The 23431-nt window shown below is 53.5% G+C and overlaps 1 protein-coding gene across 1 annotated transcript in view; it reads right to left on the bottom strand.

Moving 5' to 3' along the window:
- The window catches only part of WDR1 (WD repeat domain 1), a 39645-nt gene extending 24765 nt beyond the window's left edge, over positions 1-14880 (bottom strand). Inside the window, exons 1-3 of the mRNA XM_060012809.1 lie at positions 14671-14880; positions 14083-14204; positions 3926-4016 (exon numbers count right to left, since the gene is read on the bottom strand). Of these exons, the coding sequence (XP_059868792.1) occupies positions 3926-4016; positions 14083-14204; positions 14671-14686 (229 nt within the window). The 5' untranslated portion in view covers positions 14687-14880. The remainder of the gene's footprint in view (positions 1-3925; positions 4017-14082; positions 14205-14670) is intronic.
- Positions 14881-23431: the final 8551 nt, after the last annotated feature.

The raw sequence follows: 23431 nt of genomic DNA, 5'->3' as shown, positions 1-23431 counted from the left end.
CCCTACTCAGTAGAGCAAGGCACCATCCCACCACTCATGGCTGAGCCATGAGTGAGACCCTCTTGTGAGACACGCAGGTGGCTGCTGGAAGGAGTCTCGCTACAGGCAGAACTTGACGCCAGGCCTGTTCTCACTGCAGCATTTGCAGCAGATCGGTGATAAAGTAACACCCCCTTCTCTTCCCACCACCATCCCATCACCAAGTTCCCAGCACCAACCCCGACACATCCCCTTCCCAACTGAGCACTGACTTCCCAAATAAGGAGGAAAAGTGGAGCATTTTAAACTAACTCTTGAGGCTAAGACCTCAGCCCCGCGTAGGTCTGGGCCAATTCCCCCCAGCATGTAAGCTCGAGTTGTATCCAGGACCCCTGGCCACTTTAGCACTGAACGCAAGGTCTACAGACTGTTCCAGTGGGAACAGCTTTCAACTTCTGTTCGGGTCCAGTCGAGGGTGGGCATTGGCTGCAGACATGGCCCTTGCCCCACACGGCTCTGTAGGCCTAAAACACCACCTACAACTGCATCCACAAGAGGGGGGATAACATGCCACCAGAGGGCTGCTGTGACGATAAAATGAGTCAACACGTATAAAGCCTTAGACTAGCCCCCAGGACACCGCAAACACTTGTAACGAGTTAGAGTTAGTTCTAACTGTCAGTGAATTAACTAAGGCTCTGCAGAAGCCACTGGAGACCCCTCCCCGTGGGCAAACACGTGGGGCTCACGTCCGCCGTGGCACAGATGAGACGCTAGCCTCCCTGTGAACAGCACTCACGAGGGGGTCCCGGGGGCCCTGGTCTCCGGATGAGGTGCAGCCAGACTGCCTGGCACGCGGCCCGAGGCGAGCTCCAAGGCTGACCCGAGCCAGGTAAGTCCCTTGGCTGAACAAATGGGCCAACGGGGAAAGAAAAGGAAGGGGCAGAGGCCGGAGCCAGAAAAGGAGCACTGTGTGTGCAGGAAAGAAACATACACTCACGCGTGTGCTCACATTCACGCACACGCCAGGCTGTGTGGTCCCCGTGCTCAGGTCAGCCCAGGGCGCTACATGGAGTCATGGAGAACACAGTGTCTGCAGGCACAAGGCCGAGCCCGTTCCCCTCCCCACCCCTAGACAGCAGGGAGCCGCTCTCCACCCCTTGAACTCAACGGGCAACCCGCTTGTACCTCCCTCAGCTCAGCCCGCCTCCAGGCCAGGCATCCTAGTCATTCTCCCACTGTCTCCCTGCCCGGACCATCAGCCTCTTCTGATGGGCCCAACTCATGCATTTGATTCTTTTCAGAAGCAGCTGGGGCTGAAAACAGACAGTGGGGCTTGGAGACCAGGCACTCAGGCCCCATCTGATGAGGGCGGCCCTGACAAGGTGCACCTGGGTACCAGGCCCTGTGCCAGGTGCTGGGGGCGCAGCACAGACCAGGCATCTGCTGGCAGACACACACACACACACACACACACACACGCACACACACACGTCCACGCACTTACAGGACTACGGAGAAAAGCACCGCAGTGCAAGGGGACAGACGGTGACAGCGTTCCCTCCAACAAGGCCTCCTTGCACCACTGGGAACAGGTCTCCTCCCGGACAATAAGCTGCATCCGGTAACGGCCGTTCATGGTGAGCCTGCCCCCCACCCCGCCTTGGTGTGGAACACACACCAGCATTGCTGGGGCAGCAGCGGCGGGGGCGGCCTCTGCTCACACCTGCTCTGGCTCTGCAGCCTGGTCTCTCCTCCCACGTGCCTCACCTGAGCAACCCTCACATCCTTCTCAGGGCACGGAGAACCCTATCCACGAAAGCCTCTACCCCGCAGCCTGGGAAGATCCCCTAGAAAGGGAAATCGGGCCCCGGAATGGCTCCACCCTGAGAACATCACACAGGACCCAGGGTTCCCCAGGGCACAGACTGCCGTCTCATTCAGAGCTGGGGGTCCAGCCCCTGGCATGGGCTCCTCCCACAGGCCTTCCAGAAGGTTCGATCATTTTGCAGAATGTGGACCAGCCAGACTTACAGGGATCTAAAGACTCACAGATCTGAGGTTGGAAACCGGTCTGGGAGTGACTGCAGGGTTCCCGAGGTACGGGGACCCCTGCCCTCAGGGACCCCAGCCCCACCCCAGGCACACCGGGTGCCGGGTAACCCACTTAGCCAGAGGGCACAGCACCTCATCTCCAAACCCTACACACCACACTATTTTTATGTTTAGCCCAGAGCCCTAATCTCTGCAGTAAATGTTTTGTAGTCTTTGTTCCATTCAAAGGGCCAGCTCGCTAGAAACATAAAATACACCGCCCACGCCTGCCTGCAGCCCAACCTCCCTCACTTCCCCCACCAAGTCAGGGCGCTTGTACGAGAGGAAAACGTCAGATGGAGCCTTTACTTCTGTGGACTGTCCTTTGCAACGGTCTCTGTACCAGCATTTGAAGACCGTGATTCCTGTCTGGTTAAACTACCTGCCTGGGGACCGGAGGGCAGGCCTGGGCTCGTGAGTGACTCAGCAGCCGGGCCACAGCTCAGAGAGCAGCCAGGGAAGCTGTGCCAAGCACACTTCTCTCCTGAGAAGACACGGTTTTAGGAGGCACCAGGCCCAAATCACGGCGCTTTAAACGAAGGGGAGTTCTGCTGGCAGGCAGGGGTGGGGGGCGGGGAAATCACAGGGCTAGAGTAAATCGTAGCATATAAATTAGAGCAAGTTTTACAGATGGAGTCAGAGTAGGTCTAAACATAAAAATCATTAAGTGACCACTTTGTGCCAGCTCCTGGCCGAACCCTTCACACACAACCCCGGGCGGCCAGCATTAACCGTCAGCCAGCACGCCTGTCACCCTGGTGCGTCCGGGCATTCAGTGACAGACACCACGGTCCCCTGTGGTGCCCACCAGTGCCAGGGCTGCCCCAGGCATTGTACATGCATTGCTGCACCGGGTTCTCCCCAAACCGATCTGGTAGGAACTAACAGTCCCAGTTTACAGAAGAGAAAATTAAGGCCCACAAAGGTAAGTTATTTAAGGAAGGCTGCACAGCTAGGAAGGGGCGGCCCCTTCCGGGACAGGTCTGCATTGCCTGCCATGCAGGGAGTGAGGGCACTGTAGACAACAGGTCAGCGGGGTGTATGATCCCGGCCCTCCCCCACCGGCTGTTAGTTCTTTCAGCAATTTGCTCATTTCTGTCACTCTCCAGGGAGGCTGACGAGGCCCACATCAGCTCATCCACCTAGCTCTTCATGGGGCCTGAGACCAGGCTGGACACAGACAAGACAGCCAACATCCGCTGAGTGTATGAATGAACGAATGAACGAATGGGAGACTCGTGGTAAGCCACGCTAACTTGTGTGCCTCCCTTTCTCATCTGTAAATAGTAAAAGACCAGCCTCGAGGAATCGGGTGAATAGAGCATCCTACAATGTGATGAGCTCATGTCCCTCCTCTTGCCCAGCCCGGCTGGATGGAGCCAAGGCCCTGACCACCAATGGAACAAGTGCTTGCCTGAGGCTGGCGGTGTGCTCGGTACAGGGAACGGAACAGCAAAAGGTGACATGAGACAAAGCTGCAAGTCAGAAACACACACACACACACCCACAAAATGGGCTCCGACACATCACGGTACAGCTGCCCGCAGAGGCCTCCAGCCAACCTCACGTGAGCATCTCCACTGACCTCCGAGTTGCAACCAGCTGGAACACGGACAGCTAGAGTTCTGGAAAGGGGCTTTTTGCTGGCTTACCCTTTCCTTGTCAGCCCCAACTGAAACTCATCACGTTCGCCCCACCTACCATCCCCATCCTGGAGGGTCTTCCCTCTTCCTCCCTGCCTCCTCCACCCCCCACCCTCCCAAGCCAGGCGCCCAGCTTGGCCCCAGGACTGGGGGGAGGGGGACGGCACACCACATGGACCAAGGAGCCATGCGTGAGGACAGACAGGTACCTCCAGAGGCGATGTAGAATCCGCTGGGCGCGTACTTGGCCACCACCACCTGGTGGGCGTGCTCCGTGTAGATGTCAGCAATGGCCGGGTTCTGCAGGGAGGAGACCAGAATGAACACAGGGAACCAAGAAGCAGGCAAACTGCTTTCCGCTCTCTGGATTAATGGATTTGGGTGGGAAAATACACACACACACACACACACACACACGCACGCACACACACACACAAATACTGAAGTCAAAACCTCCATAAAAAAATCCCAGAAGTATACTTACCTGCCTGGGTGATAGAATTCTAGGTAGTTTTTAACTATTTTATAAAATTCGAGGTGATTTTCTTGCCTTTGTCTGCTTTTCCTTCCTTGCCAGAGTACAAGCAAATATGTATTTGTGAAATATATACAGGAAATACAAGTTTCATTAGAAACTTAGAAAAAATTAGAAAAAAACCTATGACTCTCATTTTCTCCCACTTTGGGGAGCTGCCGGCTGCTGCTGCCTTCTCTGAGTCCAGTTCCCCCAAAGCGGGTCTCCCCTGTTCAGAACCAACTCTATCACAGGCTGCCAGGCAGTGTCTGACCCGAACCAGAGCCTCTGGCCTGGAGATGCGGCAACAGAGGGGGGCAGGCAGCCAGGAGCCTCTCCTCGTCCAAATCCCTTGTTTGGGAAACTGCCTTTTGTGGCACAAATCCAAGGCTGGCTGGACTCTGCAGCAAGAACAGGGCCAGCATCTGGGACCAGGAGCATCTCTGCTACTCAGCAGTAAGGTTTCAACGTAGAATTTACTCTAAGTAGATCATGGCACTCCCTCCACCCCTGCACACACAACCAACGGTTCTCAGCAAACCTGGAGCATGTGCTGTGAGATGCTCTCCATCTGTCTCCACAGCCGAGCCTCCTCCCAGGAGGGAAGAAAGACGGAGCCATCTAATCCCTGATACCCATTGACAGCTTTCCGCGAGCCAAGTGCCCGTGGAAAAGAGGCAGCTTCCCACAGGCTGTGGACACATCGGGTCCCAGGGAGGCTGCTGCAGGCACACCTAACCTGACCCCCAACTGACCCCACCTCTACGACCACCCCGTTGTCTCCCCCCTCACCCCCTCCTTATGCCCCTCGACAAGGTCAGAGGCCTGGACTCTACTCAGCCTCCCGGCCACTGGATCCCGCCCCCCATCCCACCAGAGTAAGCCCGGAGAAGCGCCCCCTAAGATCTAGCCCCGGCAACCACACTCCTGCCTTTCCTGTAAGCCCCCTGTCTCCGTAAACGCCGTGCCCTCGCCAGCAACGCCTCTCCCTGACTGCTAACACCCACTTATCAGGCCTAACTGAGGGGAAATCTGCGCGAAGCCTCCTGTGCTTCTCTCTCCTGTGCTTGCAAAGCAGTTCACACGTCCCTAAGGCAGTTATGACATACCAGTCCCTGGCCTTCTTGCCCTCTCCTCCAACTTTTCTTTGACCTGCTTCATGTGCATTTATCTCTTTAGCCATCACAGCAGTTGGCAAATAACAGATGCTCAGTAAGTGTTTTTTTTGAGGAAAAAAGTTTACATAGTCCTTTTCCCCCTAGGACTTAACACTCAGCATCATACGATACAGTATGTATGTGGTTCATAAATTAATCCATTGCAGAATAAACATTTGTTTAATGAAATTAGAAATATATCAGGCATCCAAAGATATTCTGAATGGCAAACAGGCACATGAAAAAGCGCTCCATGTCGTTAGCCTTCTGGGAAATGCAGATCAGAACTACAATGAGAAACCATGACATACTCACTAGAGTCAATAAATTAAGACTGATGTCACCAACACTGGCAAGGATGGGTGGGGTACAGTCTGGAATGCTTATATATTGCTGGTGGGAATGCAAAATGATACAGCCAGAAAATAGTCCAGCGTGTTATCTATGAAGATTCACTTATACAAAAACGCAGCGACCACACTCCTAGGTATTTGTCCAAGAGAAAAGCGCATGTCCACAAGACACACGTGGTTGAAGGTTCGTGACAGCCCCCAAGTGGAAACAACCCAAACATCCACCCACAGGTGCCTGGAGAAGCAAACCGCAATGTTCACCCAGCGGAACACGACTCGGCCAACAGAGAGCAACAAACAGCTAAACACCCTCAACCACAGGAAGGAGCCTCGAAAGCCTACGCTAAGTGACAAAGCCGGACGCAAAAGAGAACACACTGCGTGGTTCCTTTCTGATCAAAGTGTAGGAAAGGTAAGCCCACAGTGACAGAAAGCAGGTCGGGGCTGCCAGGGTCTGGGGGGAGGGTGGAGAGGCTGACAGAGTGCAAGGGGCAAGAGGGCGCTTTTGGGAGTAACTGGAACGTTCTGTACCATGATCATGGCGGTGGTGATGGGACAGTATCAGTTTGTCAAAACTCAAGTTGTGCACTTAAAACGGATGGATTTTATTGTCCTAAATTACGCCTCAATAAAATGATGACCCCCCAGGATCCATTAAACGTCCGTCTAACCCAACCTGTCCCTGCCCAGGTTAGTCCTTTGTACCCGAACATTCTAACAGAGACAACTTCCCTCACAGAGAAGCTGGCAAAAGCGGTCTGTGGCCAGGCCACCACAAGGGCTCTTGTTCAGTTGTCCACTTCGAGGCTGACCAAGGACTCTCACACCCACATGTGGGCACTACGGATGGGAAAGCCATCCCCCTGAGAGCAATGCCCATGCTGGATGTATAGCCTGGCATTGCCCTTAGAGGGTGAGTGGGTGGCTGGTGGAAGATGAGTAAGCAGCTGCTCTGGGAGGAAGTTCTGCCCTTAAAAGGTCAGGGTGAGTGAAACCCCAGGGTCATCCCCAGCAGGCTCGGCCTTCTAGCAGGCTCCGGGCTGGATGAGACAGCACCTCGTCCGTATTCCCAATACAACTGGGGGCAAGTTCTCCAGGCTGAACATAAAGAACATAATACATCCGGCCAGCAGCAACCCCTCCCTGCTGCTCCGCACACAGGGAGGCTGGCTGCTTGAGCCAAAGATGATGCCTCCCTGTGCCCAGCGTGTCCACTGCAGGCCAGGCTCATCACAGACCAGCAGGGTCAGGACTCAGACACTCAGGGTGGGCAGCAGTTCTTCCCCTCCCCCCTCCACGGTCTCCAGGCAGAACAGGATTTGGGGTGTGCAGTTTATCTGGGGAAGCACTCGGGAACGGGGAATGAGACAGGAAGGGAAGGAAGCCAACTCCAGGAGCCGCGGGGAGACCTTCAGAGCGGGGCTGGGTTTTCTGCCCTGCCAGAGGGTGTGAGGCTGGCGTGCCCCTCCCCTGGGACTTCCTTCCTGCCCTGCCCCCATCAGGGGACAAGGGACTTCAGGCAGAAACCAGGAGGAAGCCCTGGCATTTGAGGCCCGTGGGTCTCTAGCAGATATGGGCAGAGGCAGGCAGAGCCCGTGAAAACCTGTCATCTCACCGAGACCCCAGGCTCACCTCAGCCTTGCCCCTCACCCTCTACCCTGTGACTGTCCCTGCCCTGCCCCCAACCTGTGACTCCCCAACCCCACAGGCCTGCCCCAGCCCTGTCCCATCTTCTGCAACAGCTCTCAACCCCACCTTGTCTTTCTGCCCCACCCAGACTCCATCCAGTTCTTCCTGCCCCTCCTGGGACCGGGACAATATCCTGACAATGTCATTCGAACTGACCCCTCTGCCTTCCATTGATCCGCCAGGCTCTAAGTCCCAACTCTGATCGCATCATTGCAGAGGGCTGGTTCAGGGCCCAGCAGTGCAGGTGCCTTGGAGGAGGAGGCCACACCCACCTCCCACCTGTGCGCGGAGCCCCCGCCCAGCAGCAAGCTAAGCAATCTCCCCCCACACCTTTCCACAACACAGGGGGGAAGTCAGTAAAAGAGCCCCTCAAGGCTCTCTCACGTTCCTTTGTCCTGAGGCTCAGGTGCTGATGTCAGAGGTCACCACCGCACTTTACAGGTAAGGTTAAGGGGTGGCTCCGGCCACAGCGCATGGCGGCTTGCCACGGCACACCTGGCCCCCTGTGAACCCAATGGACATATCACGGATCGGGAAGGCCGCCCAACCACTGAAGCTGCGGGACACGGCACTGCGGAGGCCTCCAGAGAAGGACCTGGGCCTCCTCCAAACCAGGCAAAGTGAGCACGACCTTCAGGAGGATTAAGTTTCCAGAGCACTGGCTTTCTAAACACAGCCAGTTCCTAAAAGCAGGCGCTGGTGGTGGGACCTGTGCAGCAAACACAACTTGCAGGGCCCTCTGCTCACCGGCGACAAGGGCTCAACTCGAATGACTACAGAGCGACCCCGCTGCCAGGCAGCTCCACAAACCTCTGCGCTTCCAGAGCTGCAGGTCCGAATCCAGAGGCTCAGCCTGATCACAGTGCCTCAGAGGGTGGTGAGAACACACCAAGCATTGTACATTCACTCCTCCAAAGAACTCCCCGCACCTGCACCTCCTCTGGGCTGGCCCAGGGTCCAGCAGTGAACCAGTGACTTCATACACAGTGCGATCAGCCGGCCCTGCTCAACCTTCAAGGCTCCCTCTCACCCAGAGGAACGCAGCCATACGTCTGGACCTACAGTCCAAAGTCTGTTTCCCATTCCGCCCTCGTCCCTCCTCTATCAGATCGCTAGCTGTGACTCTTCCCTTTATCTGCCTCAGTCTGGAATATCTTCCCTACTTCCCGGTCCCAGATAACCTTCTCCTAATTATCTTTTAACCTCAAGCAAAGGTTACCTCCTCCAAGAAGCCTTCTCTGATGCTCCAAGCTGGAAATATCTCTCCCAGCCCAGAAAGCTCACACTACCTTCCCTAACCTCCCTCCCCACTGCCCTTAGTACTTTCTTCCTTGGACTACATGTCATTCTTATATCCGCAAAGCTTCCCACAGAGGGCAGGGCCCAGGTCTGATTCACCACTTCTTCCAACCTCCATGCACTTGTACTCCCTGTCTAGACTCCCCCCATCTCTGCTGTCTCAATGCCCTTCCTGGAGAACTCTTACTCACCCTCCAAAACCCAACTCAAAAGTGCCCTTCCTCCAGAAGCCTTCCCTGCGGCTCTGTGGCACAGCTGGTCCTTCCCTCTTGCTCCCAAAGCACTCAGGACACACTTCTTTTAAAGCGCTAACCTGGTGCGTTAGAATGTTACCTACTGGGTTCTTCAATCACCCCTGCTGACACTTCGGGCTGCAGGACAGCCCTGTGCATTGTGGGATGTTTGGCAACACCCTGGCCTCTACCCACTAGATACCAGTAGCACAAAAATGTCTTCAGACATTGCCAAGCATCCCTTAGCAGGGTGGAAGCGGGGGCGAAACCACTTCACTGAGAACCACTGACTTAATCTTGGGCACTGTGGCTGCGGGCAGGGCTCGGCAAGATGGAATGTGTGTGGGCAACACCAAGACCGAGGATCGGATGAACCAGCTGATGATGCCTTAATCTTAGAGCAGCTTCCTAACCGGCCTCCCTTCCGCCTCCGTTAGATACAGAACCAGTTCTCTACCGCACTGCTTATCTGCTGAAACTTTTCAAGGTTCTGGTGGCCTCTGGTCAGGGCCGGGCTGTCTCAGAGCCGCCCGGCCCACAGCACCAGAGCCCCGCACCCTCTCCTGCCTGCCTGTTGCTCCCCCCAACCCCAGTACTCCAGCCACAAAACTCCACAACCTGTGTGGGGCCCTCTCGCCACCCCTTCTCCACTGACTGGTCCCTTCCTGGGCCCCCAGCTGCTCAGAAGTCCTCACGGCACGTCTCCTCTCAGCATCAGTCCCGTCTGAGTGTTGGTTTCCCTGGGAGACTGCAAGCTCCGTGAGGACAGGCTTTTGCTGGGGTGTCTCCAGAACTAGGCATGGGCTTCACTACAAAGCAGGTGCTTATAAATACTTGTAACAGGATTAACTCGGGCTCAAGTAAAGGAGGTGGAGGGGGAAGGGTGGAGGAGAGAGAAATGGAAGTGCCCACCCGGAGCCAGCTGACACGTGGGGGGCCGCACCACGATTGGCAATGGGCGGGGGAGGGGGTGACACTGATGTCACATCCAAAGCACCTGAGGGCCACTGGCCTGGGAGCCAGTGAGGCACGTCCCCACCACTCGGGCTCCACTCGGCTCCGGGGCCTTCTCGGAGCCCGTTTCCTCAGTGCTCTCCCTGCCCTGGATCCACACGTGTGCTGCCTGCTGCTGGCTTTCTGTCCAGGCGGTAATCAAACACGCCACTTCCTCCTGTCACCCGGGGGCCCGTTTCACTCCCACCCGAAGCAGCGAGCTCCGCGCAGGCGGGTCTTCTGTGTCTGCGCTCCCCGCGGGGCGGCGGCACTCGGCAGGGACTCGGAGGCACGTGCAATGGGACAGAAGGGACGAGGTCAGTCCTTCTCCCCCACCTGAAGGGGACGCACAGGGGGCCCTTCTGCACATGACTGGCAGCAGATCATTCTGCGTGAAACTCAGCACTCAAGTTCAACACCTCCCAACCTGGTCTATATTCTGTTCAAGATGAGTCCACTGATCCTGTGACTGGAAGCAGAGCAACATCAAACTGCTACAAACACTGCGCTCCCTGGAGTTTAACTTTATATAAATCATTTTTTCCAAATATATATACACACACACACATATGTGTGTATGTATACACATATGTGTGTGTGTGTGTGTGTATAAAATATATATATTAGTTCTGGAATTTAGGGACTGGGTATTTTAAAAAGCAAGCCCCAAACTTGCCCTTGTAGCAAATCTGCTGGCTGCTTCTGGCAGTGGAGGGGCCTCTGCCGGGAGGCTCACTTGCCAAAGCTGTTTTACAGGGAAGTGATCCTGGGCGGTTCAGAATATGAACAGGCTCCTTCATAGCCACTGGGAGGAACCTTCCCAGACTACATCTAGGTGATGCAGGCCTAGAGTTAAGAATGTATCAGGTTCCCTCCTTCTGGAATACTCCTTTCTGAACAGCCACATCACTGCATGCTTTTAACTGTGGAGAATTTCCTCTCCAAGGTGTGGCAATCGGATGTGTTGAAAGAAAATAGATAAGAAACACTCTTTTCTACCAGCTTAAGAAGTGCCATTATGCTGGGTTCACAAAACAACTTTTAAGGAAATAAAGTGAATGACAGCCGTGGCTCCAAGTGGAAGGTCAGCAAGGGTCTGATACCTGCTTGGTGTTAATAAAGGTAGATGCCACACAATTTAGGTCCAGCAGCCTGAACCAGGCTAAGCCTTTCTTACTTCCATGCAGTAAAACCTTTAGTGGCTGCCTATTATCTCCACGACACAGCCTGGCTTTCAAGGCCTTTCAATCAATAAATGACTTACTGAGCACCCACTACATGCCAGGTACTGTGCTAGGCCAGGACATAGCAGGTTAGGGTGGCTGCTCGCTGGCTGGCTCCCAAGGCACCATTAGCACCAAAGGACAGAGAAGGCCAGGATGGGAGCGCTATTTAGGAGGGGCCCCTGCCACATGGCAACATCTAAACAGAAACATAAAGCAAGACAGGGAGCGAGCCATGCAGCTATTTGAAGAAAGAACATCTAGACAAAGGGCACAGCAATGCCCGTGTCCTGAGACCCATCTGGAGCGTGCTCCAGGGAGAGCACAGAAGCCGGGGTGCCTGGAGCCCGCGGGAGAAGGTGAGCAGTGAGGTGAGATCAAAGGTGCAAGGCTGGACAGCAAGGCCCTATCAGCCTCGGTGGGTCGGGGAGAGCAAAGGAGCAACTTGAGCTCATATTTTAATACAACTGGCCCAGCCGTGGTGCTGAGGGCAGACTAGAGGAGGGCCAGGGTGGAAGACCAGTTTGGCCTTTTGTTTTTGCAATCCAGGCGAGAGAGAGCATGGTAGCTTGGATGAGTAGTTCTGTCAGATTCTTAAGTCTTTGAATGTAGAGTCAATAGGATTCACTGAAGAACTAAATACGGCATTGAAGGGGAAACTAAAGAGAAGTCCAAGGTTGGGGCCTGACCAGCTGGGGAGTGGCATCGCTGTTCTGGGGACAGACACATGGGAAACCCAAATATGGTTTGGGCACATTAAGTATGAGCTGCCAATCAGACATCTGTTGGACATTCCACGATCTGGTCCCCTCCTCCCTTTCATGTCTCTTCTCTACTCTGAGCCTGTATTCCAACCAGATCACCTTCCTTCCTATTTCCGGAATGTTCATTAGATTCATGTCTTTTTCCCAGGGGTACTCTGCCCTAATTAAAAATGTACCCACCTTTACTCAAGTACCAGTGGCCCACCCCCATTGAACAAAAGCCTAAATGCCTGATGTATGTCCAGAACAGAGAGGAAGGAACACATCGGCATCCCAGTGGTGGCCCTGTAGAAACTTACAAATAGATGGGAAAGGAAAGCAGATGCGCCCTCAAAAGAGAATGGTAAACTCTGGAGTACTGATAAGAATAGAAAGCTCAGAAGAACAAGCAGAATGGGTTCCACAAGTCAGGGGATGCCTCCTGCAAAGAGGGTGCTTGTCTGTGGCTGTAAACAGCTTCTCCGCTGGAAGCAGCTCCCGTTACTGGCTACCTTCACCTCGCGGAGCCTGACCCCAGTTCTGAGCAATGGGTCTACTGCAGGCGGGGCAGGGTATAAAGGAGATGCTGAAGGTTAAGAACCTTTCATGGTACCAGACACACAGTAGGTCTTCATGTGAGGTCTCCCATCTGGAAGTGAGTGTAGCCTGCCACGATGTGTGTGTGACTTGTTAGGGACAAACCCAAGCATTCATTCCACTGCACTGTATCCCTGAGAACACTTTCGCCCATTTTATTTGACAAACTACAAGTGAGTATCTATCTACTAAGGGCCATCTCAACTTTTATTTTCTCGATATCTCAGGACCTCTCTGGAGACCTCCAGATCTTTATGATCTAAGTCCTTGGTGATGTTTCCCCCAGTTCTGAGCAAGGCGGGATACACTTTCTAGGAATCCGTATCTAGAAGAGGAGCTGTTAGCACCTTCAAGGCACATTCACACCCACCCACCCCTCTTCTGCGAGGTGCTCAGCCATCCTGGGCAAGGGAGAACTGCCAAATGGAGCTCTGTCTCCCAGCAGACTGCTTGGCTTGACCAGAGAGATGGGGGCAGAGCCAGAAGTACCTCATTCCACACAGGGGCCTCTCCTCTCACAGACAAGGAAACCAAGGCCCACAGAGCCCCTTCATTCCCTCAGCCAGCCCTGAGGTTCCTGAGAACACGGGCATCTCAAAAGCGACAGTTCCAACCCCCCAAGGGTAATCATGCACAACACATGCGAATTTAAGTTGACATCCCTTGGGGGCATCGCCAATCAAAATCACCCACCTACAAACTGTGCACAAGGCCCCACCCCAAGCTCAAGAGAAACCCCCCCATACACCCCCAAATGGTCATGTTGGTACCTCTGGCTTCCATACCCCACCCCACCACTCAGCTGAGGCAGGCAGAAGAAAGATTTCTGCGTGCCGTCCTAGCAGCCGGGAGACTGACCGGCAGACTGGGTCATTTCAATGATTACAGAGCAGTAACGGAAAATTTCCAGGATTTCCCAAGGAGTGGGCTCTAGAAAAATTCTCAGCCTGGGTACAGGATGCCCATGCAGATGATTCATGGGAAAACACTGGTTCCTGATTTTGCACTGGGGCTCAGATTTGTAGGTGGAAGATCAGGCTGAAATGCAGAGGCCTGGCTGTGAGTCCGGGCTCTGCCACACTGGGGGGACCCTGGATGTGAAATGATTACACACGAGTGCCATTTCACCAGTGCTGGGTGTCTGCCAGGCATGCTGGGCTGGAGGGATGTAGCATCTCACTCAGGAGGCCCAGGCAGACGGGGGAAGTGGAGGGGAGCCTCATCTCATCACCTCCATTTTACAGATGAGAAAACTGGGACTCAGCGAGGCCAAGTCACCAACCACCCCAAGGTCAAGGTCCCACCCCTCGAACCCAGAGCCCTTCTTCTCTTGAACTGAACTAATCTGAGCCTCAGCTTCCCCACGAAGAAAGAGAATTGGGCCTGTATAAATTTGAAGGTGTCTTCCTGGGCTTCCTAGGTGTCTTCCCAAGGCCGAGGGGGCGTGGCGTCCTCTCCCCAGGCCGCTGAGCAGCCGGTGAGGTGGTGGAAGGGGAAGAATTCACCCAGGAGCTGCGCTCAGGGAAGAAACTAGCGCCTGGTAGGGGAAGCGGATAGGTACTCACGTCGATGTTCCTTAGGATGACGCACTTTCCATTGGTGTAAAGAAAATTGTTGCCCCTGGGGTCGCCGCCGATGATTTTGGAGACACCCCTCTCCACCTGGGGGAGGCTGGCGAACACCTTCTCTGCAGAGACACAAACGCAGCAGGGCACATGAGGGGCAGCCCCTGCCTCGGCCCCCCGCCGGGCTGAGGCCAGAGAGCAGGGGAGGGGAGGGGAGGGGGAAAAGGAGAGGGGCCCTGGGCCGGTCTCAGCCGGTCACCTGTTGCCTCTACCCGGAGGGGCGGTCGCCACTTTGAAGGAGCGCAGGGGACGGCGCGACTTCCTGGTCCGCGCTCTCCACCAGGCCCTTCAGGGATGAGGGGGCTCCGCGGGGCTCCGACCGCATCGCCAACTTTGGGGCGTCCCCCTGGCCGGGGATCGCCGCGCGGTGCCCCTGAGGGTGGCGGGTCGCTCACCGGCTTGCGCCCGCACCCCTCCCCCGCGCCCCGGGGACCCCTCCAAGCCGCCCGCTCCTCGCGCCCCGCCGATGGCCGAGGGGTCCAGGCAGGGCCGGAGCCCATCCCGGGGGCACCGGGCCGCGGCACTTACTGATCTCGTACGGCATCCTTGCCCACTTGTTACCGCGCAGCGCTCGCCGAGAGCCTCCGGGGCCGCGCGCGCCGAGAATCAGACGGGGCCGAGGCCGAACCGGGGACAGGGGCCGAAAGGCGGCGCCGGGCGTGCGGTGCGCGGAGGGGGCGGTCCGAGGCCGGGTCTCCGAGGCCGGCTCGCGCCCTGCCCTGCGCGCTGCCGCTGAGGACGCGCCGAACCCGGAAGCGCGGCCCCGCGCGCGGCTCGCCCCCAGCTTTGACCATATATAGTCAAGCGCTCAGCTCGGAGGCTGCGGCCCCGGCGAGCCTGCGCGGACCTGGCCGCGCCCCTCCCCCCGCGCGGGCCCCGCCCAGGGCAACCCGCCTCCCGGAAGTGACGTCACTCGAGGCCCTGTGAAAGGGCGGGGCCAGCCGCACTGGGCGTCAGAATGCTCTTGGGAACTGGTGGGCGAGGTTTGTGAGGGTGGGGGTCGCTGGGGAAGGGTGGGCGGAAGGTTGGGGTACTCGAGGTTGCTTCTTGGTGAAGTTTTGCGGGCGCTGAGAGCAGCGGAGCGCTCCGGGGAAGCCTTTTTCCTGCCTGTGTTTGCGTAGCGGGCGTTCCCGAGCCGCCAGCCTTCCGGCCGGGTGGGCGCCTGCTGTTTGCAGAAGCTGTGAGGCGCCAGCTTGGGATTTGTAAACATAGGAGAGTGCTTTTTCTTGCTTTCTTTTTAAAGCGAGACTAACTGGGAGTCGCCCATCCTCGAAAAAAGCAGCTGGCAGGAGGAACTTTAGGGATGTACCTTGCAGGGCCGGGCTCTCTCAATACTTCCTTTTAGAAAGCTAGGAAGCCATAGAGCAAAGGGGATGTACGTTCGAAGAAAAAACTAGAGCTCATTTTCTAATGAAGAAAGCAGAAGGGAAAGGGAGCTTCCACTTGTAATATCGAGGCAGCGGCTCGTTGCGAGGGGAGAAGCAAGGGTTCTGAGGTGTTATTAATACTTTGAACCTCACCTTTCAGCAGGGGCTGGGGGCTGTCTTTCCATCGGAATTGGGGGGGAGGAGGGTAAGTGTGAGAATATGCTAAAGGGCCTGAAGCCCAAACTAGAAAACCTCGGGGTGATCCTTGACTTTATCTAATCCACTGGGAAATCCTGTTCGCTCTATTTTAAAACTGCATCCAGGTTCATTTTTTGCGTCCTGCACTTAATAGGCCTGCAGAGCCCTGAAGTCTTACCTGTGTTAACTCAGCTATTTCCTATCTGGTCTCTTGGCTTTTGCTCCCCGACCTTCACCTTAGTCTGCTCTCCCGACTGCAGCCTGTTGGTTTGAAAATTGAGGATGAAATCTGTTCCTCAGCTTAAAACTTGTAGGTGCTTGGAATCTCAAAATTGAAGCCTAAGGGATTAACATGGCCTGCTGGGCCCTGTGTGGTGCGTTCCATAAGACTCCATCGTACTCTCCTTTGCTTTCAGCTCTGCTCCCCCTTTCTTGCTTTCTGCAGCACCCCAGCTTCCTTGGTACCCCAGGAGTGCCCCAAGCTTGCTCTTGCACCTGCGGGGTCCCCCCCACCTCTGTTCGCTACCTGGAATTACTCTGAAAAGTACTTAAATGCTCTGCTCGCGTCATTTTTTTCAGTGAAAGTCCCCTACCCTGACCACCTTATTTTGAACTGCAATCTTCCAGCCCTTGCAAGTGCATTCCTGATGCTCTGTTCCCTATTCTTGTCGGGAGTGTGTCCCTGGCACAGGGTAGATGGGAAGGTAGTTTTGTGAATTGAAGGACCCTAGAAATGTTGTGTCTTTGTACATAAGGGTGAGATTTCTAAAGCAGAAATGAAAAACAAGTGTTCTCCAGGTGGGAGCTGTAATTAATTATTCTGAGAAACCAGGATTTAATTATTACCCTTATTGGGACTGGGTTAAGAGCAGGTGTGATAACTTAAGTTCATTCCTAGGGCATCTATGTAATGCAAGGACTGACTTGAAAGTAAAACTTAGGCCTCAGCCTCAAGCCCTTATGCATGTAGGTAAAGCCTCATTGGACTTGCTGAAAATGAGACTATAAAGCAAACTTACTTAGAATTAAGTTCCAAACCCCTGGCAGGATACTAGGCTCTATGGCTCTTTTAGCTTACAAGTAAATTAGGTTGGTCTGGGGGCTTGAGAAAAGTTTGGGTGTGGTGGGGATGCTGGCCTTTATAAAACATAAGTCACAGACAGTGTGACTTGTGACTTGGCAGGGAGTTGCGGCAGTTGGAAGGAAGAGGGATGCAGGGTGCTTTTCTCTGGGGTGATCCTGGTCTGGTTGTTTCAGCTGTAAGGGCTCTGATACTTGAGATGTGGCTAGCTGTGTTTCCAGCTCTCCTCGGTTTCTCCTACTCACCCACGCCTTTAATACAACCACCTAACAATGTGACCTTGGCCTCCAGTGGGGACCCTGAAACGACTGTACTCTGGTGACTCACTGCTGTGTCAGTCCAGCGACTTTTGAGACCCTCACTTCTGAAACTGCCTTCTGGCACGTCGGGAATGTCCCAGAGAAGCCGCCTAGGACCAAACCAAAGCGAATGAGACCGGACTCCTTTGGGGGGGTCCCTTCCTGCAGTGACCAGTGACCCCATCTCTCTAGCTGCACTGGTCAGAAACCTTATCCACCCATTCTCACCCGCACATTCAATCCTTCACCAAATCTGATCTAGCGTGGCTCTCAAGCTGCTCTTTGACCGAGTCTTTCAGCTCTGCCGCTGGCACAGCGCCTGCCTTGGGGCTACTGCACCTGTTTCCGGGCCTTCCCTGACACCCCAGTTTAAGGCCAGAGTCCATTCAACTGAATTCTTAAACTATGTAAGCAGCATTTAACATTTGTTGCTGTGCCTGCTGGATTAATCCAGCTTGCTTACCCCTGCCCCCGCTGTAAACATCATGAGAACGGGGACCATGTTTTTCCAATACTTAGTGAAGGGCCTACCAGACAAGCTAAAGGAAGCTGCTGATTCTCATCCTGGAGAGAATGAGTCCCAAGAGCATCACATGACTTTGCACTGAATTCCAAAGCACGTAAAATAGTGTCTCTTAAAAACATGCACTTTGGGGCAACTCCTTAAGTCTTTCTCCAGGAAAACTCCTAGGCTGCCTTTGGGGAAACTGGTTGCAGTTACCTGAATTGGGTAACTCGGAGGAAACCCTTAGTCTGGCTCTAGATGTGTATATGAAGAGGCTTTACCTTTGCCCCCTTTGGTTCTGCCAACTGCTTTGCAGTGAAAACGAGGGCTCAGGATGTGCAGCCCTACGGGAATCTGCCTCAGCCCGTGTTGCCTCCTCCATAAATTGGGAGTCTATACAGGGAGTCTATACAGAGCTTTGGGGAGAAACAAAGGAGCAGCTGGACAGCCGTTCTGAACTTCTGCTTGCTCACTTTGAACACTCGTGTTCTCACGTCAGTCTCTGAGGAAAGGGATCTCCTTCCTGTTCGAGTGCGCTGGGCCCCTGCAAAAGAGCTCCATGGCAAGTGCTGCAATGAGGAACAGGGAGCAGGGTGGGCACTGCTCCCTCCAGGAGCTCAGGGTTGGACTGGCCCACCTCTTGGAAGGGGATGTCGGGATGTGCTGTGCACTAGGGTAACCTCCCTATTACTAGCCCTGCTCCTCTAGGAATCTTACTTTTTCCTGGGTCCTTCTCTGTAACGTGTAAACAAGCTCAGGTAAGCCACACTCAGGAAGCATCTATATAAAGTGTCCCTGGAAGCGATCGCCTCTATCTCTCCTACCTTAAGCGAGTCTTACTGCCATCACCTTCAGTCTGCTTCACAAGCAGACCCTCACTTCCAGATTCCCCGATAATTGAGCCCAGGTTGGATCAAGGGTCCCTCTGTTGCTGAACCAGTTTCATTCGCCTGATGAGTACAGCAAGCCAAATGCTGAGACGCTGAGATTTGTAGCTGAGAAATGGCTTATTCAGGAGGCCCCCAAGTGAGAGAAGACTGGAGAACGAACCTCAAATCTGGCTCCCTGAAGGTGAGGGGCTTGGCATACTCATGGGTGAAGAGTATAGGGTGGTTGGAGACGCAGGGGAAGGTGATTGGAGGCAGGAAAAGAGGTAATCACTGCTCTGCACGTGTATCTGAGTTGCATGGTTCACGGGACTCGTGTTCAGAAAATGGAAACATTAACATGATCTGAGGGTGTTTTTGGCCCTGTGACGGCAAAAGGTCATCCATCAGACACTCGCGCAGGCCCAGTTGAATGGTCAGTGGTCTTGACTGGTTTGAGCTGGGCCAGAACTAGCTCCAAGTTCCTGAAAAACACTTAGGCAACTCTTCACTATTACTGACCCATGTGTCAGCTGTTATCTATATGGGGCAGTTAAAGGAATCTCTTGATAAGTCTAGGCTCCGTGAAACTTGGAGGGGATGCAATTTGCAAGAACAATTACAGCAAGCTTGATGAGTAAAGGCAAGTTACAACTTAAGCAAGTTACAGTACAGTTTAATGGATCTAGTCCTCAGTTTCACAACCATAGTCCAATTAGCTATGAACTGGGGTGGTGAAGGCGCATGAGGCAAACTTAGCTACATGGTACCCACCTTGTGTCCTGGAAACCTGGGGTGGGGCATGGGGCTGCCCTCCTAGAAGGGAGAACTATTGAGGGCCATGACAGCAAAAGCTCTGCTTTTGTCCTCCACACCTTTGTCAGAGGATAAATAATGCAAAACCCTGACCCGCCTATATAAACCTATGAGTGTTAACCTCTGTAAGTTCTTCCAAGGCAAGAGCAAGAAGTGAATTCTTACCTCCAACCCTGTGTGTGAGCTTGTTACTGGGTCCCTCCTTGGGCTGCTCAATTGAAGACAAGAAACAGTATTTCACAGGCTGGCAGGGCTCTGGGCTTTGCAAACAGGTGAGTGTCTAACACCTCTAACTAGTTCTGTAAGAGTTTGCAATTCCTTGCAAGCTATGAAACCTTGCATACAAAACTTTCCCCTTTGAGGTTATGTCCAGTGGATGTACTTCTGAGAACTTAGTAGCACTGCATAGCTTCGGCCTAGATTTAATAAACATAGCTCAGGGGATATATTCTCCTTACTCAAGTTACTGGCCTATCCTCATTTCTTTAAGCCATCACCTCATAGACAACAACCTCCATTATCTGATCCTTCTAAGATCCAGGAGAGGAGCCCCGCACACCTGGTTTCAGAGACTTGGGCCTAAGTACTTCACTCACTCCTCCCCGCAGGGCAGCAGTCACTCCATTCCCCTGTTCCCCTTTGCTTTTTGCACAAAGAACTCCCATGAGCCATACAACTAACACAGCCCCACTTGCCTTTCCGCTGCTGCCTGAGACTCAGCATGGTGGCTGAAGTGCCCTGAGGACAGGTGACAGAGTCCTGTCCTCACCCCAGCCTCCCTGGTTCCCTTTCTGGAACAACAGACTTCTGCCCTTGCACTCACTTTCTATGAGTCAGGTACTGGTTTTTTTGCATGCTCTTGGGTAGGGTTATGACTTGGCCCAAGTTCAAAAGCAAGGGTCACAACCAGGATTCAAACTTGGGTCTGCCTTCTCCAGAGCCCAAGCTGTTCTAAGCACATGAGAAAGGGCTAAACTGGACAGACCAACACTTGTCAGCCTCAGTTGTGTTCTTGAATAGGCAACTTACTCGATCGTGTTCCAGGAAATGGTAGAAACCAGTAGCTCTTTCAGGCAAGTTCAAGGATGACGTCAATTATACTTCATTTGAAAAGGTTTGCCCTTTTTGGGCAAATATTCAGAATCAAAGTGCTTCTGCCTCTCAATCCTGATGCCAGATGACCCAACAGTCTCTGGCTGGATGTGTGGTCGGTTGTGATTCTGGGCTCTGGGCACTGTTCTGTCCGGGTGGCACCCAGGAAGCAGGCACTTGGCTGCAGGATCTCTTGGCATCCTGTGTTACTGTGGAGTGTCTGGTCTGAGAGTCATGCTGGTGCCCTTGGTGATGACATGGAGCCTTGGGTCAAGGGGGCTTCGCTTTCTGCAGAAAGCTTCCCAGGTGTGTCCTTGCATTCTAGTCTGGTCAGCACTTGGGTCATTCTCCCTGGCCACTGCAGGCGTGGAAAAATTCTGAGTCTCCATAACTGAGTGCAGGGTGTCTTCAAGTCCCAATTCTGCAGGAGTAGCTCCAACCCCTGCCCCAGATAACTGAGGATCTTGGACTGCCCAAACATTCTAGAAATTCATCCTGGCTTCTGCCAACACCTACTCCAGGCCAGTGCCTCTGACTCCTTGGGGCATCACTGCTGGCCATCTCCAAACCTGCTTCACATATATTGGTTGTTTCTCTAGTCTGCCTCTAAGATGTGAGGAGGCCAAACTCCTCAGCCTGGCTGGCGTGGCCATGAAGTACTTCGGCTTCCAAGGGCAGAGGGAGGGTGGTGTCTGCCGCCCAAGACAGCTCTGCCTCGATGCCCCCAGCTTGAGTCTGGGCTTGGAGAAGGCCCACGTTTCTTGTCCCTGGTTGTGTGGGCTCCAGTCTCTACTGATGGCATTGTTGGGACTGGATAGTAAGGGCCTCTGTATGCAGACAACATGAACTTTGAAGTTTAAGTTGGTAGTTCCAAAGGGAGATTGCAGAGGGTGAGGCTGGTGTCAGAGCCTCAGCTTATTTATCTCCAAAGTTAGTGCATTAGGCAGCACCACTAGTGTACGTCTGGGAGTGGTTGGCATCTGGTTTTAATTTCAAGAGGCTTGCAGTCTCCTCTGGCATGTCCATACCATTTAAGTCCTATGAATCTTTGGGCTGTAGTTGTCGTTTCTCAGGAGGTTGGCGCATCTGTGTCCCTTTGAAATTCCCAAGACTGGAGGATGCTGCGGTGTTGGCCACAGTTGGAGGCTATAGACATGCTGGGGAGGATGACTGTGGGTCCTTGGGAGGCTTGCTCCTGCAGGATCGAGACTATGTAGGTCAGGCAGCATGACTTCTGCAAGTCATCCATGCACCCGGTGTCTGCCTGGTGTGCTGTGGGTGTTGAAGTGATTCTCAGTTACTGCACCACTAGAAACCAACGGGAAGAGGTCGTTTAATTCCAGGAGTGGTAGAATCAAGAGAAATGTTCCCAGGAACACCACTGTGAACGTCTAAAACTTGGAAATTGTAAGTGCTTAATCCCAGGCAGAGTAAGTGTGGAGTCAGCCATTGAATGGATGTCAGTTTACTTTGTCATGATAGTTCAGGATTGGTTCAGAGGAAGTTTATTTCAACCCTCCCTTGGGTTCCCCACCCCCCAACCACTCCACTATCTAGTGTCAAAATATTGAGTATCACCCTTGATCGTGGGTGGAATTAAGAAAACATACTTAAAGGATGTTTCCAAAAAATTTTGGCCTGTGTCAACTCATGGGATCATGTTTGTTAGTTGAAATATCCATTGCATTAATCATGGGCGTTGAAAAGTTAGACACAAATAGAAAACCTAGTGTGCACTAGGCCCTGGAATACTTTCTATCCCTTTGTAAAACTTGAGCTCCTCATGGGGAAGAAGCATAACCTTGCTCAGATACAGTTGTTGGAAGTACATAACTTGGAAGAATAGCATCTTGGGTGTCATCTGTAGCTGGAGGTGCTACAGAGACACGGGGCATGGGGTTCCTCACTTTCCTAAGGTGTTGAAATATCTTCTGAGAGAAGTGACCTTAATTGAAACTTACAGTGTGTGGGGTGTATCATGGGGACAGGAAGTAGATAAAGACGTGTAGGCAATGGAATTTCAGGGTGAGGAAAGGAGCCCAGTGATGGCCGATTTCTGGCTTGGGCAATTGGGTGGTAGGTGATCTAGTCACTTAAAAGCTAGGCCACCAAGCAGATGATCTGACAACATGCTTTGCAGTTGTAAGCTTGGGCTTCCAGGGGCCCTGCCATGTGAGGAGTAGAACAGCTTGCGGGTAGTCTGGTATCTTTTGGTAATGCTTAAAACTAACTTCTAAAACACACTGTGTGTTAAACATATAGTGACATTCTTAGAGTTGCGGTTGGACCATAATTTTCATGGAGTAGATGACATCATGCAGCTAAATCTCCCATGACTGTTGAAAGATTTAGTTCCTCAGGTCCATGGAAGAGTCCCAGCTATGGATGTGGGGGAGATGTACATGTGGGTCCATGGTCATTAACACTAATAGATGAAGAGTTTTCAGGGTAAGAGCATTGTTGGGCGCACTGTGCTGGGCAGTGGTCTTTGGCTGTGTCATGATAACTACCGGCAGCTAGAAGAACCAGTTCTCCTTGAGTGCCCTGAGGTGGGCCCTGGGACATGGTCCTGAGAAAAAATGAGTACCTTCTGTCTTGCATTGTCCCCACTTGATACAAACATCTAAATTTAGAAGGCACAGCTGTCTAACATCTCAACCTGGACAGAAAGAACTGTCTTTAACTTTCGAGGATGTAGAGTCCCAAAATTATTTCCCATAAAGCTACATCTGATTAGGTAGCAAATCAACCAGTTCCTTCTACGGCTGACTCATTAATGATGATGAGCTAAGTTATGCTCAGTGTAAAGGGAATTGGCTGAGTTAATAGTGCTGGGGGCTTCCCTGGTGGCGCAGTAGTTGAGAGTCCGCCTGCCGATGCAGGGGACACGGGTTCATGCCCTGGTCCGGGAAGATCCCACATGCTGCGGGGCGGCTGGGCCCGTGAGCCATGGCCGCTGAGCCTGCGAGTCCGGAGCCTGTGCTCCGCAACGGGAGAGGCCACAACAGTGAGAGGCCCGCATACTGCAAAAAAAAAAAAAAAAAAAAAAAAAAAATAGTGCTGGG

The sequence above is a fragment of the Delphinus delphis genome, chromosome 5, assembly GCF_949987515.2.
Source record: "Delphinus delphis chromosome 5, mDelDel1.2, whole genome shotgun sequence".
NCBI lineage: Eukaryota > Metazoa > Chordata > Mammalia > Artiodactyla > Delphinidae > Delphinus > Delphinus delphis.
The sequence above is the reverse complement of the archived record's forward strand: the minus strand, read 5'-3'. Positions and strand labels throughout refer to the sequence as shown.